General features: G+C 33.7%; 1 protein-coding gene across 1 annotated transcript; it reads right to left on the bottom strand.

Annotated features, from left to right (window-relative positions):
• Window positions 1-2,551: 2,551 nt before the first annotated feature.
• LOC131849529 (transcriptional protein SWT1-like) lies at window positions 2,552-18,948 on the bottom strand. Its single transcript, XM_059199617.1, has 11 exons — window positions 18,820-18,948; window positions 18,499-18,664; window positions 17,363-18,132; window positions 16,525-16,663; window positions 12,154-12,257; window positions 8,678-8,866; window positions 8,160-8,346; window positions 6,404-6,587; window positions 4,773-4,865; window positions 4,138-4,272; window positions 2,552-2,689 (listed from the first exon to the last, which is right to left on the bottom strand). Exons 1-11 carry the CDS (start codon window positions 18,946-18,948, stop codon window positions 2,605-2,607), a joined length of 2,181 nt encoding a protein of 726 aa, XP_059055600.1. The 3' UTR covers window positions 2,552-2,604.
• Between the last annotated feature and the right edge of the window lie 109 nt (window positions 18,949-19,057).

Raw genomic sequence — 19,057 nt, 5'->3', positions numbered from 1 at the left:
ACTGTAATACATGTAATTATACTCGAAATAACAAAAATGTAGCATACCTCTCAAAGTATCAGTTATACAATAATCTGCAAAAAAATATTTTAATATTTGAAAATCTCGAAACGTCAGTAAGCAAAGTAACAATTAATAAAGAAAATATTAAATTGCGACCCCATATCTGCAAATGCAGTGTATGACGACCCCAATACATGGATCTATGTAAGGAAGTGATCATAACTGAATTCTGTGGTGTCCAACAGTGGACTAATAAGAGTTTAATGTAATTTATTTTCTAATATAATATATTTCCGCGGCAATTACCCGAATCCTGCATTTCTTGATGCAATTACAGTATATTATGCAAGTAACAACGTGAAAGGAACTTCCACTATTGAAAGATACAGTTCATTTTACATTTTTTTCCTATAATGGTACATTTTTGTACAGAATTCCGACTAGATTGGGCACAGTCGCCTTCAAAAGCGATGTATTGTATTACACTTTTATTCTACGACACCTAACAAATATGTTGGTTATATATGCAATAAATTAATACATCATTAAAAGTCAGACAAAATGTTTATTAATAAACTGCATTTACTAAAAATTGGACTTTAATATTAAACAATTAAAGTTCTTTTCCCAAAATCATATTTTTTAGTTAATGCAGTTTACACTTTTTTTTTTAATCTTCCAATATCGTAATATGTACTGCTACAACGGGTCAACTGGAGATCGCAGTAGTTGTAAACAATTACTACCAACAGACTAATTTGCTAAAACATTTAGGCCACTGACATACAGCCGGTTAGTCGTAAGGTAGCCTGAATACGACGAAACGTTTCGATATACTCCGATTGGCTGATTCGGTTGTGCAACTCCCGGCGTGTTTGTTTGCCTAACCGACTGTATATCGTCGGCCTAAGTATGACTATTAGTTATCTAATAATTATAGTACAAGTTCAGCTTACTTGGGACTATATGACGCTGTGTAAGTATTATACAAGGTTATATTTTTTAAATCGGCACGATTTCAGTTTTATTCCAATTCTATTCTATACGATTTCAAAGACAACGGCCAACATTTAATTATTAAGACATTTTATTTATTCATTGGCACGATTATTTTATACATCACGTTTATCACAACACTCAGTATTTACAATGTTAGAATGTTATACATGTTGTTGTTTGATGTAAAAGAAAAACAACATCATGTATAAACATGTTGTTTAAAAGATATAATTGTCGTATTTATATACGCTATGATATTTTTTAGTCTATAGCAATTGTTGCCAGGTTAATAAACAGCAATATGTACATGTTTTGATCTGTCAGAAAAAACATCGATTTTAAATCCTTACTAACCATATAAATGTCCACAATTTCTTTGTTACCTCTTAACGGCTAAACCGATCGTGAAGAAATTTTACATACATGTAGTGACCCGCGACTTCCTCTGTATGGAATAATGGATAAAGGACCTTGGATAAAATATTTAGTAATTTAACCCAAAAATACCACTGAGAAAAGTTACATCGTTCTATCTACGAGAAAGACAAGTTCTATAAGAACTTTCATCCGTTGTTTTATTTTGAGGTTTAATAGGTTTACAAAGTTTTAATGTCATATTTTATTAACATCCTAAAAATATGTTTCAAGCCTCTAGCTTTAAAAATGACCATTCAATCTTTCACCTCTCTTTCAACCCGTTAAAACCCTTTTTTCGCATTAAAAAGTACCCTATGTACTTTCTCAGGGTTTAGACTATCTGAGTACCAAATTTCATTTAAATTAGTAAATCGGTTCAACAGTTATTACGTGAAATCGGGACAGACAGACAGAGTTATTTTTATATATATAAATTATAATATAACTAAGTATCCTGCAAACTGTTTGTCACAGTCGAAAATTGCATAGCAATACGCTGTCATTCCCTAAATGTGATTTATCATTATTAAATAGTATAAAACAAAGTCGCTATCGCTGTCTGCCCGTCCCTATGTATGCTTAAATCTTTATAACTACGCAACGGATTTTGAAGCGGTTTTTTTAATAGATAGAGTGATTCAAGAGGGAGGTTTAGATATATAATACACAAGCTTTTGCCAGCAGCTTCCCTTGCGTTAATTTATCCCCTTAAGAGTGGAATTTATCAAAATCCTTTCTTAGGGGATGCCTACGTCATTGTAGCTATATGCATGCAAACTCTCAGCCCGATCGGTTTAAAATTGACAAAGTTTCATACAAACTTTCATCCCCTTGGGGGTAGAATTAATCAAAATCCTTTCTTAGCGGATGCCTACGTCATAACATCTACCTGCATGCCAAATTTTAGCCCGATCCGTCCAGTGGTTTGGGCTGTGCGTTGATAGGTCACTATGTCAGACAGTCACCTTTGAGTTATATTTAGATGTACACCCGTGCGAAGCCGGGACGAGTAGCTAGTATATTATAAATGCGAAAGTAGTCGAATTTATAATATTAGTAAGAATAGAAACGGAGAAGAATATTAGTTCCATTTTAGACTGGTAGATAAAGTGACGAGTAAAAACTACTTCATTATAATTATTAAATTCGTAAACGCTTTTGAGGGCGACTGCGCTGAGATACATCTTAAACATCACTAATGCTAGTTAGACAATTGTCCAATACTTCAGTCAATTGCGAGAACTTTGTGTACGCTTCCTGTAGCATGTTCCTGAAAGAAAAATAACATTTAACTACAATAAGATACAAAAAGGATATAGGAATTGCCCTTAAATAAATTCAAAACATCTGTTAAATCATATTTACTGAGCAAAGTCTATTACTCACTATACAGTTACTTAATAACGAGCGTGAATGGCAATAGTTGTTCATGCATTTGTTTAATATGCATGGGATTTTGAAATCCCAATAGACAATATTAGACAAAGACACCTATATATATATATATATATATACATTGTAAATAAACTGGCTTTCAAATAAAATATATATATAAATAATTTTGAGTATCTCTCCAGTTCTCAATTGGATCTATATATTGAACTGGACAGTAGGGAAAAAATTATAATATAAAAAAAATTATTCATAAGCGGCTAAAATGTTCTACATGAATAAATGATATTTGAATTGAATTTGAAAATACACACCAGGTGACATGTTATCCGGAGCGCGTTTATTATTTTCCGCTACACTAAGTCTATGTCAAATTTTATCACCGACCATTCCTCAAGGACAGGTAGATATATAGATAAATTCTTTATTCACATTACAGACACATAACATACATGAGATACAGAAAAAACATGTATTAATATAAGAAATATAGGTGACTTTACGTGCCGCAAAAGTGAAATGGCAGCCAACTCATAATGCTACAGATAACTCTGCAGCGCTGATATTCTGTTGGCTCCTTACCTATACTATACTTATTACTAAAAAGGACATGACCGATCGGATTTTTTTTAGTGGAAAATGATGGAAGCCCGAAGGTTGTTCGATGAAATTTTAGTCTCGATTGGTCAGGCCGTTTCGGATCTGTATCGTTGCAAAGAGAGCAAATTTGATCTCTAAGATCGCTTCGCGCTCTCCTCAATGAATTAAACCTATTTAAATAATTTGTAATTATAATCTAATACCCAATCAACTTAACTAAAATGAAGGAAAAATCAAAATTTATAAATGTTGAAACCACTGTTAAGTCTATGAAGTGGAGGTGGACAGGCCACATGATTACGGAAAAAATACCTAAATGGACAAAAGATATTACAGAGTGATACCCATGAGGACACAGAAGAAGCAGAGGCAGACAAACAAAAAGATGGGAAGTTGACATTAGGAAGGTAGCATGGAGAGTTTGAACTCAGATTGCAAGGGACCGAATGCTATGGAAATACTTGGAGGAGGCCTATGTCACATCGTGACAGACTGTAGACATTCAGTGGAGATTTTTTTTTAATAAATAAGACTAAGATGACCAGCGTTACTGCCTAAACTCTTTGTAAAGTTAACAGTAAATAATAATAATTATTATTATTATCTAATACCCATAACAGAAGCTCTGCTTAGCTTGGGATAAAACGGCTATATGTGAATTATTTTAATTAAAAGATAAAATATATCGTCACAGATGGGACCCTATGACCAAATTAATAAACAAACCCGCAGTTGGTGCAAAACGTCCTCAGATCTTCCGTGGTGATGGTGCAGTCTACATCTATCAGCGCCAGGCCCTCCCTGACGGCTGCCTCCAGCTGCAACACCTGCTCCTCACTCACCGTCTCCGTACTCACAGCCCTGGACCAACAAACCAAATGGAAATGCTTTGAATACTAATTCTTGCATTTAAATTGTATAATAATATTGCACAAAAATAGTTAATCTTACATCAAAATAGTTACTATTGCATAAAAATTGATCATTTTGCATAAAAATAGTTAATATTGCATAAAAATAAATAAATTTCATAAAAATAGACAATCTTGCATAAATACTTAAATTTGCATAAAAATAGATAAATTTCATAAAAATAAACAATCTTGCATAAAAATAGTTAATATTGCATAAAATTAATTAATACTGCATAACAATAGGTAATCTTGCATAAAAATATTTAATATTGTATAAAAATTGTTAATCCTGCATAAAAATAGTTAGGCTTGCATAATAATAGGTAACCTTGCATAAACATAGTAAGGAAATTTGATGTGCAAGTACATTACAAATACCGATATAGGTTATATATATATATATATATTATTCTCAAAAAAAAGCAGCGCAACTACGGGGTCCATTACCTGTACAGAGCGCCTGACAGGGCCCGAGCCGTGGACGCTAGCTGCGGGGGGTCGGACGACACTGCGCCCGTTGCTCCGGAGGACACTTTCGAACTGTACATACATAATACATAAGGCTAAGATATGTAATAATAGTTAAACCAATACTATCTATATCCCATTATTAATATATATTTATATGCTTAAATACTTACAACATTGCGAAACTGTTTTAGCTAAAAAATATACATAACTCCAAAGTGACTCACTGACATAGTGATCAATGATCGCACAGCCCAAACCACTGGACGGATCGGGCTGAAATTTGGCATGCAGATAGATGATATGACGTAAGCATCCGCTAAGAAAGGATTTTGATTAATTCTACACATATAAAAAAGGGGATGAAAGTTTGTATGAAACTTTGTCAATTTTAAACTGATCGGGCTGAGACTTTGCATGCATAAAGCTATAATGACGTAGGCGTCCCCTAAGAAAGGATTTTAATAAACGCCACCCCTAAGGGGATAAATTAACGCGAGCGAAGCCGCGGGCAAAAGCTAGTCTCTAATAAAACAAATAAAAAAAGTCAAATATTCTTCCCTAATAAACTTTACAATTTGCAAGTCTAGTTTCTTCTTTATTGAAGATACCCTATACTTAATGGTAACATTAAAAATACCTGGTTCATTTAAATCTATCAATATCTAAAGAGCAATCTATTACTGCCCCATATCCTACTCCCATTCATCATCATCATCTCAACCCGGAAAACGTCCACTGCTGAACAACAGCCTCCCCAAAGAGCTCCTATTATTCTCCACCAATTCTGGGCGTAGGAGTAACAAGAAGTCGACTCGTTCGCATATATCACGTCGAGCTCATGCAGTTCCGCAATTTCTCCGCGAACAACAAAACGGACTGTTACTCCAGTCAGCTCGTGACCACGGCTAGTGCAACCTAGTCGAAACGTCGAGAGAGGTAAATACCTTTATTTGGCATAAAATTATTCGTGTTAAGACCCGATTAATATAAGCAACCCAGCCCGGATAATTTAAGCAACAAAACGGACTCAGCAGCGATCCACACGCATTGCGCAATCATCTTTTCAGAAAATGATCTCGAGTACAGCACCAAAGTGTTGGATATTTAGTATATAGTTAAAAATACATTAACTATAAATATACTGTAATATACATATTTAGTTATGAATGTAATATGGAAAAGTATTGCAACTGATTAAATTAATGTCAGCATTATGTCTGTATGGAAATAAATTTCATTCAAAACTATTCATTTTTACAGGATTTATACTCTGATGGTCGCGGGTTCGATTCCTCGCACGGTACAAACATTTGTATTCATGAGTATGATTGTTTGTATCGGTCTGGGTATTGTCTATGTATAATACATAGAAAATACTAATACAACATAATGACAAGTGTGTATTTACGAAAAAAAATACCAAAACATATCTATCATTTGTCTAGTACCCATAACACAAACTTTAGCTAGCTTAACTTGGGTCTAGATGGCGCTGTGTGAATTGTCCTGAGATTATAATTATCATTATACTATAGAAAATAATTTTCTAATGGTGGTCCCCACCTGCCTCGGTATGTGCCATTATAAATAGTTTTCTCTCAACATACCAGTATCCAGAGAAAACGGTCCACAGCGCCTCAAAGGCTTGCACGGCTGCCGGTGGCCTCTGTAGTTTCTCGACGGTGCGCTTTGCAAGTTCCATGTACTCAGGTATTATCTGACACTTTCTCGCCACATCCACACACAGTTCCTTGAAGTTGGTCACCTCCGATTGACTCAGAGACTTTGGATCTGCAATATTGTAGAGTAGGTTTAGACATTCGAATTGTTTTATTTATTTTTATTTTATTTTATTTGGGATACAAACAGTTTCACAATGTAGAATAGAATAGAATAGAAAATCATTCAAGATTTATTCAAATAAACTTAATTTAAGCACTTTTGAATAGTCATAACAATTTGTTTTTTATCTACCACTCGTTCGGAAAGCTGTCTCATCACAAGAAGAACGAGCAAGAAACTTGTGTGTTGCTCTTTTGTATGTTGTATGTATATAAGTAATGTGTAATGTAGTATGTATATAAGTACATAGATATGAATTAATAATAGTAAAACCAATACAGATATCCACGGGTTAAGATAAATTATGATATTAATATTTTAAAGTTACTGTATTTTATGTTTCAAATAGTTAATAGGATAGTCTTAACATTTCTTACATATATTAATATTTAAATTTATGCAATAACTATTTTTAATTTTTATTATTTTGACAATTGTAATTTGTATTCATCCATACTTGGGCCCGACTGAATATCAGGGCTGGAAACTATGTTTCCAGCATTATGTGATCCACATTGACTCTGTTTGGAATGTATAAATTGTGTGTTTGTTTTGAAGTAAAACTTCTACATAGACAAAGAATCCTAATACACCCCGTATTAAGATTTTTTGGTCACGAAAAAGCATTTCAAAAACACGTGGAAGAGGACGAGATATCGCGTTGTAAGAGAAAGAGAAAGGCTGGTGGCGGCGTAGAGAGGACAACGGCCGTCCGTTGAAGTTTCACTTCTATTGCTTGTCCTTGATTGAAGATGGAATCTAACCACTGATTGCAAACAATCAGAAGTGGGAATTCCAAAAACAAACCATCGACTAACAAAACGCCTTCTTAATCTAGATAGGCATAACCTTAAAATAATGATAGGGACAATAACGGGCCATTGTCCCTTAAACAAACACATGTACACAATAGATGCTACAGACAGTCCTCTTTATCGAGGCTGCTTTGAAACCGAAGAAACGGCGGTTCACGTAATCCTGGAGTGCGTAGCAGTGGCCCCACAACGAAAACAAATCCTCGGGACGGGGAGGTCGCTCTGTGAAGCCTGTGAAGCCTGTGAAGATACCAGGAGTCTTCTGCGCTTATGGGAGGAGCTTTACTGGCTACTTTAGTAGTCTGGCTCTGCACGCACAACGGCCCGATTGAGAGGCTAATTGCGGAGACTGGAGTCCAATATACAATACAATACAATACATAAATTGTCCCTGCACACATGGAGGACGTCCTCAATCTCTTCTGCTTCCCCTCCAATCGATTCCCCGTCCAATTCAAACGGAGACCGAAATTACGACGGCCTGAACCGAACCCCTAGCGGTGCCCTCAAACTAAAGTCGGGAGTTAGCCTTCAACTGCTGCATAAGTCCTTCCGCTTGTTTGGAGTGCCATCTGCACTCGCCGCCTATCGTCCAGTGAAGCTGTAAAGGCCAGCTGCGGCCAACAGCATTAGAGTAGTCGATAAAAAAGGTAGTTTTATGGATTTTTGACCATAAGTTCTATTCAATTCTATCTTTTCTACTCACCTTTACTTTCTATGGAGATCAATGCATTCTTTAAGTCTGTGATTAAGTGCTCTATTCGTGGGAACACTTCATTGAACACTGCGATCCAATGCTTGAGCAGACACTGGAGCACATCACTGAGGGTCCAGGGCGGAGCCTTGAACAGCACATGCTGCCATAAATTGTCATATTTCGCTCGCATCTCATTCTGAAAAACAAACAATTCAAAGGGTTCATTATAAGGGTTGTATATAATATGTACTTATTTCCTGTTTGACAGAAACAGTCAAAACGCAGATTGGAAGTATCTATCTATTTGCAACTAACTGTCGCCCATGAGTACCTGCAATACCAGGGGAATTGCAAGTGCATTACAGACCTTTTAAAGAGGAATAAGCTATTTTCTTGAACGAATCAATATCGTATTGGTTCGGAAATACCATTGATAGAAGGTGATTCCACAATGTGGTTGTGCGTGGCAAAAAGTTACAGCGGCCGGAGTTCCGCCAGCGAGACACTCCTCGCGTCCATAGTCGTACCTCGAGGATGTTGGCCAGCAGGTGGTAGAGCGTGGTGCGGTGGTGGTGGAGGCCGGCGAGGTCGCCGCCGCCTGCCGCCGTAACTCTGGGTGGAGCCTCCAGTAGCGGCCGGAGCTCCGCTAGCGAGATACTCTTCACGCCGTTTATCACAGCTTTATTGCACAAATTCTTGTCATTTGACAGTAATATCTATAAAAGAAAATATAGCACCTAATACTACGAGTAGTGGCACTTAATGAGGAAGTAGCCATTATTATTGCTAAAAGTTGCATATAGATGGCGTGATTGGTATCGATAGAATTCTTCATAGTTTTGCAAACGTTTTAAAAAACAAAACTGTGTTTTCAAAAATGTTTAATCAATTTTTAAAAAGTTATATATACATGTTAAAATGAAATAATGCGTTTAGAAAAGTAATTTTCATATATTTACTCATTTTGTTATTTTCCAGTACTTACTTACACTTTAATCAGTGCTAATATGGGGCTCAATGTTTTCAAAATGCTTTCATAGATGGCATTGTCGTCATTTGTATCGGCCTAATTAAATGTCTTTTTTGTATTTTCCAATAATAAGCACTTAATATATTATTATTGTAAATTAAACATATAAAAATTTTTTAAGTAAATTAAAAATAGCCGAACAAGCAAGTAATACTATTTCCAATAATACTTATGTATGAAGTGTTGTCATATTAAAAATAAATACATGTATTATCGATTTTTTTGAATAATCGATAACAGGATTTTATTACAGTGCATTATTCGATGATGCTTTTAATGAGTCGTTGTGAACAGTAAATTTTCATTATTTTGTATTATAGCAGTGTTCCGTTTCAAAGAACGGAATATAGTAGTACATTATTAGTGTCGTTGGTTATTTACATTTGTACTGAAAAATCTATTACATAATAATTTAAAATATCGAGTACGAATCGTAGCTGTCTTCGAATACTGGCAACTGGTAAGATTAAAATAGTATTTAAAAAAAATAGAGAAATCAACCATAACTCGAATACCATAAAGTTAATTTTCCTTTCTCATTAATATCATAGCAGTTTGTTTTTAACTTGCGTATGACTCTGTGGTATGATGTTTAACGTGTATTGTTATTGTACGGTGCATACATTTCAAAAATTATATTTTAATGTAGGTACACACATTTCTTTCATACACTTCATACATGTCAAAAATTATCTTTTAATGTAGGTACATACATTTCTTTCATACATTTCATACATTTCAAAAATGAACTTTTTATGTAGGTACATACATTTCTTTCATACATCTCATACATTTCAAAAATTATATTTTAATGTAGGTACATACATTTCATACATGTTAAAAATTATCTTTTAATGTAGGTACATACATTTCTTTCATACATCTCATACATTTAAAAAATTATATTTTAATGTAGGTACATACATTTCATACATGTCAAAAATTATCTTCTAATGTAGGTACATACATACATTTCTTTCATACATTTCATACATTTCAAAAATGAACTTTTTATGTAGGTATAGGTACATACATTTTTTTCATACATCTCATACATTTCAAAAATTATATTTTAATGTAGGTACATACATTTCATACATGTCAAAAATTATCTTCTAATGTAGGTACATACATTTCTTTCATACATTTCATACACTTCAAAAATGAACTTTATATGTAGGTACATACATTTCTTTCATACATCTCATACATTTCAAAAAGTATATTTTAATGTAGGTACATACATTTCATACATTTCAAAAATTATCTTTTAATGTAGGTACATAACACCCCATGTCAGACCCCTTGTATTTGGAAGAAACTTAAAAATAATGCCAACAGAGTAATATTACTCGTAATAAAAACATTTGTAACACCCATATGTATACTACGTATGTATAGTAAGTACTTACGCTGCGGCGCCGTGAGACTCGTCTAAGTACCTCATCTACTCATCTACGCGCGGTAACCGCGCCGACCGACAATAGGAGCGCGCCTCTCGTGTTTCCAGAAAGTTCGCGACTAACGGACGATATAGTAGTAAGGCAATGAGTGTCCCAGTGACATCATTATAATATTTTCTCGTTAAATTTTATTGTAATATACACAATTTCGCACTATATAACGTGTTACCCCGTTACACATTTCTAATAATGAAAAACCTAGACCGACCCTGTTCACTTAATCTTACAAGATCTGACTTTAAAAATTACGATATCCTCATATAGCCTTTCATTTCCCCTTTCAATACTTTTTCGCATTAAAAAGTAGCCTTTCTCAGGGTCTACATTATCTGTCTACCAAATTTCAATTAAATCAGTTCAGTAGTTTTGGCGTGAAAGCGAGACAAACAGACAGACTGAGTTACTTTAGCATTTATAATATTTGTAAGAATATCGCTATTAAAAATAGGGGTTGGTGAAAGACGGGTGAAAATTTAGGCGTGTATGTATTTTCAATGTAACATTATAAATAAATAAAAAATTGTCCATAATTAAAAAAATATTTTTTTTGGGTAGGCCACCCCTATGACTTAGGGGTATAAAAAATAGATAACAACCCTCCCTCAGACCTGGCAAGTATACATATCAAATTTCATCAAAATGTGGGAGAAATATGGCAACTAACTGTGATACAAAATTTATATATAAGATATAGCGGAATTCTCATTAGGTAAAAGAGGGGTACATCGTAGAATACATGAGGTATATACCAGTAAATTAATTGTAGCTAAAATCAGTCTCATACATATAACGATTGAAATAAAAAATCGTATAGCCCGATTTTGATACGTACGAGTATAAACGTATCAAAATCAGGCTATACGTATAGCGCAGACGCGTTACAACATATCAAAAAAATAGGCATGGAATGTAAAATAAACCATAACATAATAGGTATATACATTGTCATATCTGCAGAGTGTCGGCTAACGATATTATACTACACATTTACAAATCTTGAATCGTCCCTAAAACACGATACAGTTACCTACATATCTATTATATACATATCTTTGCAAAACAGATGTCATGTAGACTGAATTGACTGCCATCTATTTTCATGCTTTGTTATAAGCACCTACTAGTAATCCGAACTGTCTCATCAGCAAGACATATAACGGCTACGCGTTTAGTCCAAGAATCATTATTAAATTAATCATTTTCTTAAAATGAATAACTGTATGTAATATATATAAAATCATGTGCTACAAGTAAGTTGGATAAATAGTTTTTATATCTACCGCTCATTCGGAAAGCTGTCTCATCACAAGATTATATAACACTCGCGTTTAGTCCACATCATTATTATAATTAATCTGTCTTAAAATGAATAACTCTAAATCTATATAAAATTATAACCAGTAACTAAAACGTCAACTAAAAATATTCTATATTTGTATTAAGTTTCTTTATTCAGTTCTGTGGCTATACTGGGTAATATTAAAAACAGTGCTATTAACATATTTCTTACCACAGACTTGCCCCTCTCGGATTGTTGAAGGCAGCAGTTCAGAATCTCATCATCGGGCAATTCACATGGATAAATATGAGAATTAGCATCCCTCAATGACTGTCCTGAAAAAACATATGAAATCAAATCTTTAGTTGCAAAATACATTTATAAACACTAGCTTTTGCCCGCGGCTTCGCTCGTGTTAACTTATCCCCTTAGAGGTGGAATTTATCAAAATCCTTTCTTAGGGGATGCCTACGTCATAGTATCCACACGATCCATCCAGTGGTTTGGGCTGTGCGTTGATAGATCACTATGTCAGTCACCTTTGAGTTATATATATTTAGATTTACTAATAATACACTTCATTAACTAAAAAATGAACTTTAATATTAAATAAATAAAGTTCATTTAACAAAAATATTTTGAGAGAATACAGTTTATTATTAATCCTATTTTATATATATTTTTAATCTTCTGATATCGTAATATGTACTGCTGTAAGCGTTCTGAACACGGGTCGACTGGATATGGCAGTAGTTGTAAACAATTATCAGGAACACACTAATTTAATAAAACATTTAGGCCACTGACCTATAGTTACAATATTATGAATGAGTGATGATGTGCGGTCTGGGTATTTTCTATGTATAATATGTATGTATTTACGAAAAAAAATATCTATGTACTAGCTGTCCCGGCAAACGTTGTTTTAATTAAAATAAAAAAATAAAATTAGGATGGACTACCCCTAACATTTAAAATAGATATATATAGATTAGATTTACATTTATAGATTGACAACATGTAAATTTATTAATTTTATCAACCATCGTATCAACATTTAAATACAATGTACATTGTTCATAAATAAAAAAATAATAAATAAATAAGATGTTGGCCGATTCTCAGACCTACTCAATATGCTCACAAAATTTCATGAGAATCGGTCAAGCCGTTTCGGAGGAGTATGGGAACGAAAACTGTTACACGAGAATTTTATATATAAGATATTTGTATCAGTTGTCTAGTACCCATAACAAAAACTTTAGCTAGCTTAACTTGGGTCCAGATGGCGCTGTGTGAATTGTCCTGAGATTATTATTATTACTATTATACTATGGATTATGATACCTTTTATCCTATCATTCTCAGGTAAGGACTTGTACAAATGGAAAATGATAAGAAGAGTCGAGAGAAGAGAGAGAGAAAATTCATGTCATATTAGCCCATTTGTCTGCGTTTCCGTTGTTTTTCGTAAAATAAGCCAAATCACCAGACTCCAAATAGAAATATTTCATATTATAAAATATTCGATGGTTTCCAGAGGAACTACGTAGAGGTCAACCTGATATGGTACATCAGGCCACATTACTAACAATACCCTTTCCCCCGTCTCTGGTGATGTTCATGCATATTCTGCACATACGACGACCTCGGTGGTCTAGCGGTCTAGCACACTGCTTTACGTCCTATGGTCGCGGGTTCGATCTCCGCACGGCACAAACATTTGTATTCATGAGCATGGTTGTTTATATCGGTCTGGGTATTTTCTATGTATAATATGTATGTATTTACGAAAAAAAATATCTATGTACTAGCTGTCCCGGCAAACGTTGTTTTAATTAAAATAAAAAAATAAAATTAGGATGGACTACCCCTATTATCTTGAAGTGTAAGTTCGTTATCGTTATAGCCGTGTTGGCGTACTGAGTGACCAAATCCTGATATAAGTTCTGGTCGGACATCATAATTTGTTGTTGTTGGAATGTGTAGTGTTGATCTTTAAATCCATATTCCACTGGAAATGTGCATTTAAAATAGATATATATAGATTAGATTTACATTTATAGATTGACAACATGTAAATTTATTAATTTTATCAACCATCGTATCAACATTTAAATACAATGTACATTGTTCATAAATAAAAAAATAATAAATAAATAAGATGTTGGCCGATTCTCAGACCTACTCAATATGCTTTCACTTTGTCTTTATTTTTATGTAGTCCATCTTCATCTAAAAAAAGTTTCATTTCTGAAGAACTTGAGAATCGGTCAAGCCGTTTTCGTCATCCATTTCTAAATTTAGATAGGCTTGGAGTATATGTTCATCCTTGATACATTTGTTAAGGGTTACCTTGTAGTCTGCGCACAAACGGATAGTGCCGTTAACGAATGGTCCACTTTAGTAATGATTCCTTCTGAACATAGTCGCTCTATCTCTTCATCAACTTTTTCCTTTAAAGCATACGGTATACGACGAGAATAAATATTATATATAATTTGGTATTTTTCCTAAGTAAATACAGTTTCGTATTCTTCTAATAATTGATCAAGATTCGTAGATGGTTCTGAATTTCGTATTATATTGATATCTGATAATTTTATTGTAAGTTCTTTCATCCAGCTTCTCCCAAAAATTGCGTCAACATCTTGGTTGATTATATATAGTTTTCCATTAAAGGTCTGATCTTTGTATGTATATTTGACGTAGGTGACTCCTGACGGTTTAATAATTTCTCCAGTGTATGTTCTTAATTTCATATCAGTTTTGAATATTCGGCGCTGTGTGATATTGATGACAATGTTGCTCCAGAAACTCCATATTTGGTCTGTTCTCATTTTTATTGGGACTGTATTTCTCTGATATTTCACTTTTCATGGATTGATGTCTCCCATGTTTTCATCGCTTTTATCATCTAATTTATTCATATCTCAAGCAAACACGCGCTAAATGACCTGTTTTACTTCATGCAAACGGATTTTACAAATAGACTGGTGGTCATTTTTTCCACATCGGCATTTTCCTTTCAATTCTTTTATTGTTATTGGTAGTCTTCGATTTTGTATTTGAGATGGTGGTGTATTAGGCTATTGAGGCTGTCAGAATATCGGTGTGCGTTGTTGTTTTCCGTTTTCCTTTCCATGATGACGTACCAATCTTGTAAAAGGTGGTGTTTCTCGCTCTTGTAGTATTCTTATTCTTATATCACTGTCCTTCAATCCTCGGATAAATTGTAATGATGGGTGGTTTATGGCACTTTGACATTTAACACAGTTATTGGACAAAACATACATTGCATGTTTCATCCTGTTTTTGTCTAGCAAATTTGTTTAATGCCCATACATCATCTATGTGGTCATCTATTACGAGTTTCTATAAAGTTCATGTTAATCGGATCTTCAGGCGAGCATAGGTCGTGTAACTTTTCGTGAAGTTCAGTTAGTAGTAAATATACCTTCATTTTACACTTCTATGTTGTTTAATAAAAAATATAAACATTTTATTCATGAAATTTTTAAAAGTTTCTTTTTCTTGAAATGATTGTTTGTCTAGACGTGAATTGGTGCTCGAAGGTGATGGGGATAGCTGTGGTGCTGTGTATATTTTGTATTGTAGTATCAAAAGTTTGGTCTTTAAAAATGTACATTTCTCTTCAAAGTCGATCTGTTCTCTATTTCTTCATTAAGTTGTTCTTCTGGTGATTCTGTTTCGATATCATGTTGTTTCTTGTAGTTTTCGTAAAATTGAAGTCTTGACTGAATTTCTTCTTGAGGGATTGTTTCGTTAGTGGTTATATAATTTTCTAATTTTGTAAGTAAACCTCACTCGTGTTTTCTTCAATTTTTTTATATAGATGTTGACATTCAATTTATAAAATACGTGTATTTACATAAGTTAATTTATTAGAATAGAAAATTATGGACATATGTCAAATAGAAATATTTCATATTATATAATATTCGAACTAGCGACTGGTCAGTATATGACATTTCCCTTCACTGCTCTGCTCCTATAGATCGTAGCGTGATAAAAAGTATACTATAACCTGCCCAGGAGTATGAAGAATAATTGTGCCAAGTTTCGTTAAAATCCGACGAGTTGTTTTTATTTTTATAACAAACATACAGACAGACAGACAGACAAAAATTTTACTGATTGCATTTTTGATTTCTTTTTTTAATCACAGCCACAGCAAAAGCATTTACAAATTACACTGTTAATAGAATTGGTAGCTTAAATGACACTGTCATTACAATAATGTAGGATATCTTATTTTTAATTTTATTATTCACTAGCTGTTCCCGTGACTACGTCCGCGTGGTATTTAACTTTATTTTTCAAAAATAAAAGTAACCTAAGTATGTAATAAGGAGTTTATTACATCAGCTACCTGCCAAAAAAAGTCTCATCAAAATCGGTCCAGCCATTTCAGAGATTAGCCGGAACAAACAGACAGATAGACAGACAGACAAAATTTTAAAAAAATGTTATTTTGGTGTATGTACCGTATTTATATTCAAATGCATGTAGTAAAAAACGGTTATTTCAATATTACAAACAGACACTCCAATTTTATTTATATGTACAGATAAAACTCACCTTTTATATGAGAATTGAGGACATTCTTAATAAAATCCAATTCATGAATAAATACATTTGTATCTACTACAACAACCAGATCCTCACTTTTATTGGCTCCACTGTTTTTTGAAAACTGAACTGACGGTGTTTCCATTGCCTAAAATTAATAAAAACTTATAAATTATAATTATATAGCATTCGTTTTTAGAACATAAGACATGTTGCAGTTTGGTTGCCTAGAAGTAATCACTAGGCTCCCAAACTCTGTTCAATGTCTGATAATGCCATGTTTAGAGGGCTGTAGACTCAATAACCGTAAGTAATAACATTATATGCCAGATTATATGTTCCACAATTACTATTTATTGGTAAACCTTCCTGGCTTCACCCTGGTCATCAAATAGCTCATAACTTTGTGAGTTTTGTGCATATTAACATAACATACAGCTTACATCACTCTGAATTTTGTTTTATCAATGATATATGGAATGATGCACCCGCCTGCGCTAATGGTTTACGCTGGCGGGGCACCAGTGGAGGATGACAAGATGAACATGAGGTCAGGTCAGTCAGGTAGTCATGACAAATTCACCAGGAATTTATCACGATGGTTTCCAGGGGGTACCGCATGGAGGTCAACCTGACATGGTATATAGCTAGTAATGCAGTCATGAGTCCTCATTACTAACATTCCCCCTTCCTTAACTCTGGAATATTGTACTTTACAAAGAGTGAAGGAATCCTTGAAATTGGTACAGTGGTTCTGGAAGCAAATGGAATGGAAAGTAAAACTCTGGAGTTTAGTTGCCTCATGAGAAAATCTGCTCTTTATAATATTAGTATGGATAATACAAACCTCTTTAGATACATAATCAACATCCATTGCCTCGCTACATACATTTTCATTACTTATACTATTTTCTAAGCTACCATCTTTGTCTATTCCAATCTCATTACTCAACCTATTTCTTAAATTACTCATTCTATCCTGGGCTGAGCTAAAATTCTTCACATCAGTATCTTTAGACGGCATTTTATAGGACAGCTTCGATTTGATAGCAGACATGAGCTTACTGGCTTCGGAAAACTGTGGTGGGGTAGCTGGGTGCTTCATGCAAGGATATTCGGGAGTCTGATTACAAATACCAGCTTCTATATCCGCAAAAGTGTTGTTCTGGTTTGATTTATCACAGTATTTATCAGGTAATTGAGCTTTCATTGATGATATGATTTTGTTTGCTGCAAAAAATTGTGACGGAGATGGTGTGGACTGTACACCATCACTGCTTGGTGACGGTGTTGCTGTGGAGCATTTTGAGTCATTTAACACTGGACTTTGCACCTCAGTTTTTATTATTTTGCTTTGTGTTTCCGTTTGTGTAGAGTTTGGACTGATTCTTTTTGCATTAACTTTTTGTGAGGTATGGTCCAAATGAGAGGCCTCTTCTCTCTCTGCTTCGGCATTTAATTGCGCCCTTAGCTGAGACAGACGACAGTTAGCTGTGTTCTTGTTCAGGCTTGACTTTGTTGGACTAACTTTTTTACTTGAACTGCAACTTTTTGATGGACTATGTTTCTCTGACCTTTTTATTGGTGTGTGCATCTCATGTATTGGATGTTCATATACTTCTGTAAAGACATATCATATATACATAAATATAACAAAATATGTTTTGCTACTTATATATATTATTATATTATATTATATATATTATTATATTACATATATATACATAGTTAATTAGATGTCAACAACTTGTACTTGTAGTATGCAATTTCAAGCTAGAAAATTCATAACAATAGAAATTTATGGAACATTTAAATAAAAAATAATAAAGTACCTTAAAAACATAGCTTAAATTAAAAAAATAAACAAATAAAATTATTGCACTATTTTATGTATAATTGAATCCAGGATTCCCATTAAATGTGATTTTTTACATTGACATAAAAAACAAAGCTAACATTATAATAACATACTAATTAAATGGCCTAATATACCTTCTTTGTGTCTTTTCTTTGCTGAAACCTCTTCATAGCCATCACTTTTCCTCTTCAAAGAGACTCTTGGAGGTTCATCCCGTTTACTCTTGTCTTCCTTCTTTGTTTTGTATTTCCTATTTCTATGTTTACTGTGCCCACGACATTTTTCGCTAGCCTTGAAAAAGTTGTACAAAATATTGATTAGCTACACATTTGCCAGCAATTTATAGCATTGATGTAAGATTTAAATAACTTTGTATTGTGAATTAGAAAATAGATGGCATGTAGTATTAAAAAATTCTGTAAGGTACATTTAATTACGAAATTTACCTGCGGTTTTGTCCAAGAAGATTTTCCTGTTTTCTTATTGAAAAAATACTTTCTGCCGGGGTTTGATTTGGAGGGACATAGAACCCAACCATCGGGTAGTTCGCGATCTTCATTTTTATTCGAACTCATGTCGAATTATTGCAATAAATCAGTGAATAAAACATTTAGAAACCCATGAAATATGAATTTGTCTGTATTAAAATTTGACAAATTGGATTTTTTTAAGAAATTCTCTATA

Source organism: Achroia grisella, unplaced genomic scaffold (assembly GCF_030625045.1).
Source record: "Achroia grisella isolate CSIRO2021 unplaced genomic scaffold, CSIRO_AGI_Agris_v1 utg642, whole genome shotgun sequence".
Classification (NCBI taxonomy): Eukaryota; Metazoa; Arthropoda; class Insecta; order Lepidoptera; family Pyralidae; genus Achroia; species Achroia grisella.
The sequence above is the reverse complement of the archived record's forward strand: the minus strand, read 5'-3'. Positions and strand labels throughout refer to the sequence as shown.

Coding starts and splice junctions, on each gene's coding strand:
- LOC131849529 (XM_059199617.1), bottom strand. CDS start 18,948: ATGAGTTCGAATAAAAATGAAGATCGCGAACTACCCGATGGTTGGGTT. Junction 4,866..6,403: donor ACCGTTTTCTCTGGATACTG/GTATGTTGAGAG, acceptor ATGTATGTACAG/TTCGAAAGTGTCCTCCGGAG. Junction 2,690..4,137: donor ACGTTTTGCACCAACTGCGG/GTTTGTTTATTA, acceptor TTTTTCTTTCAG/GAACATGCTACAGGAAGCGT.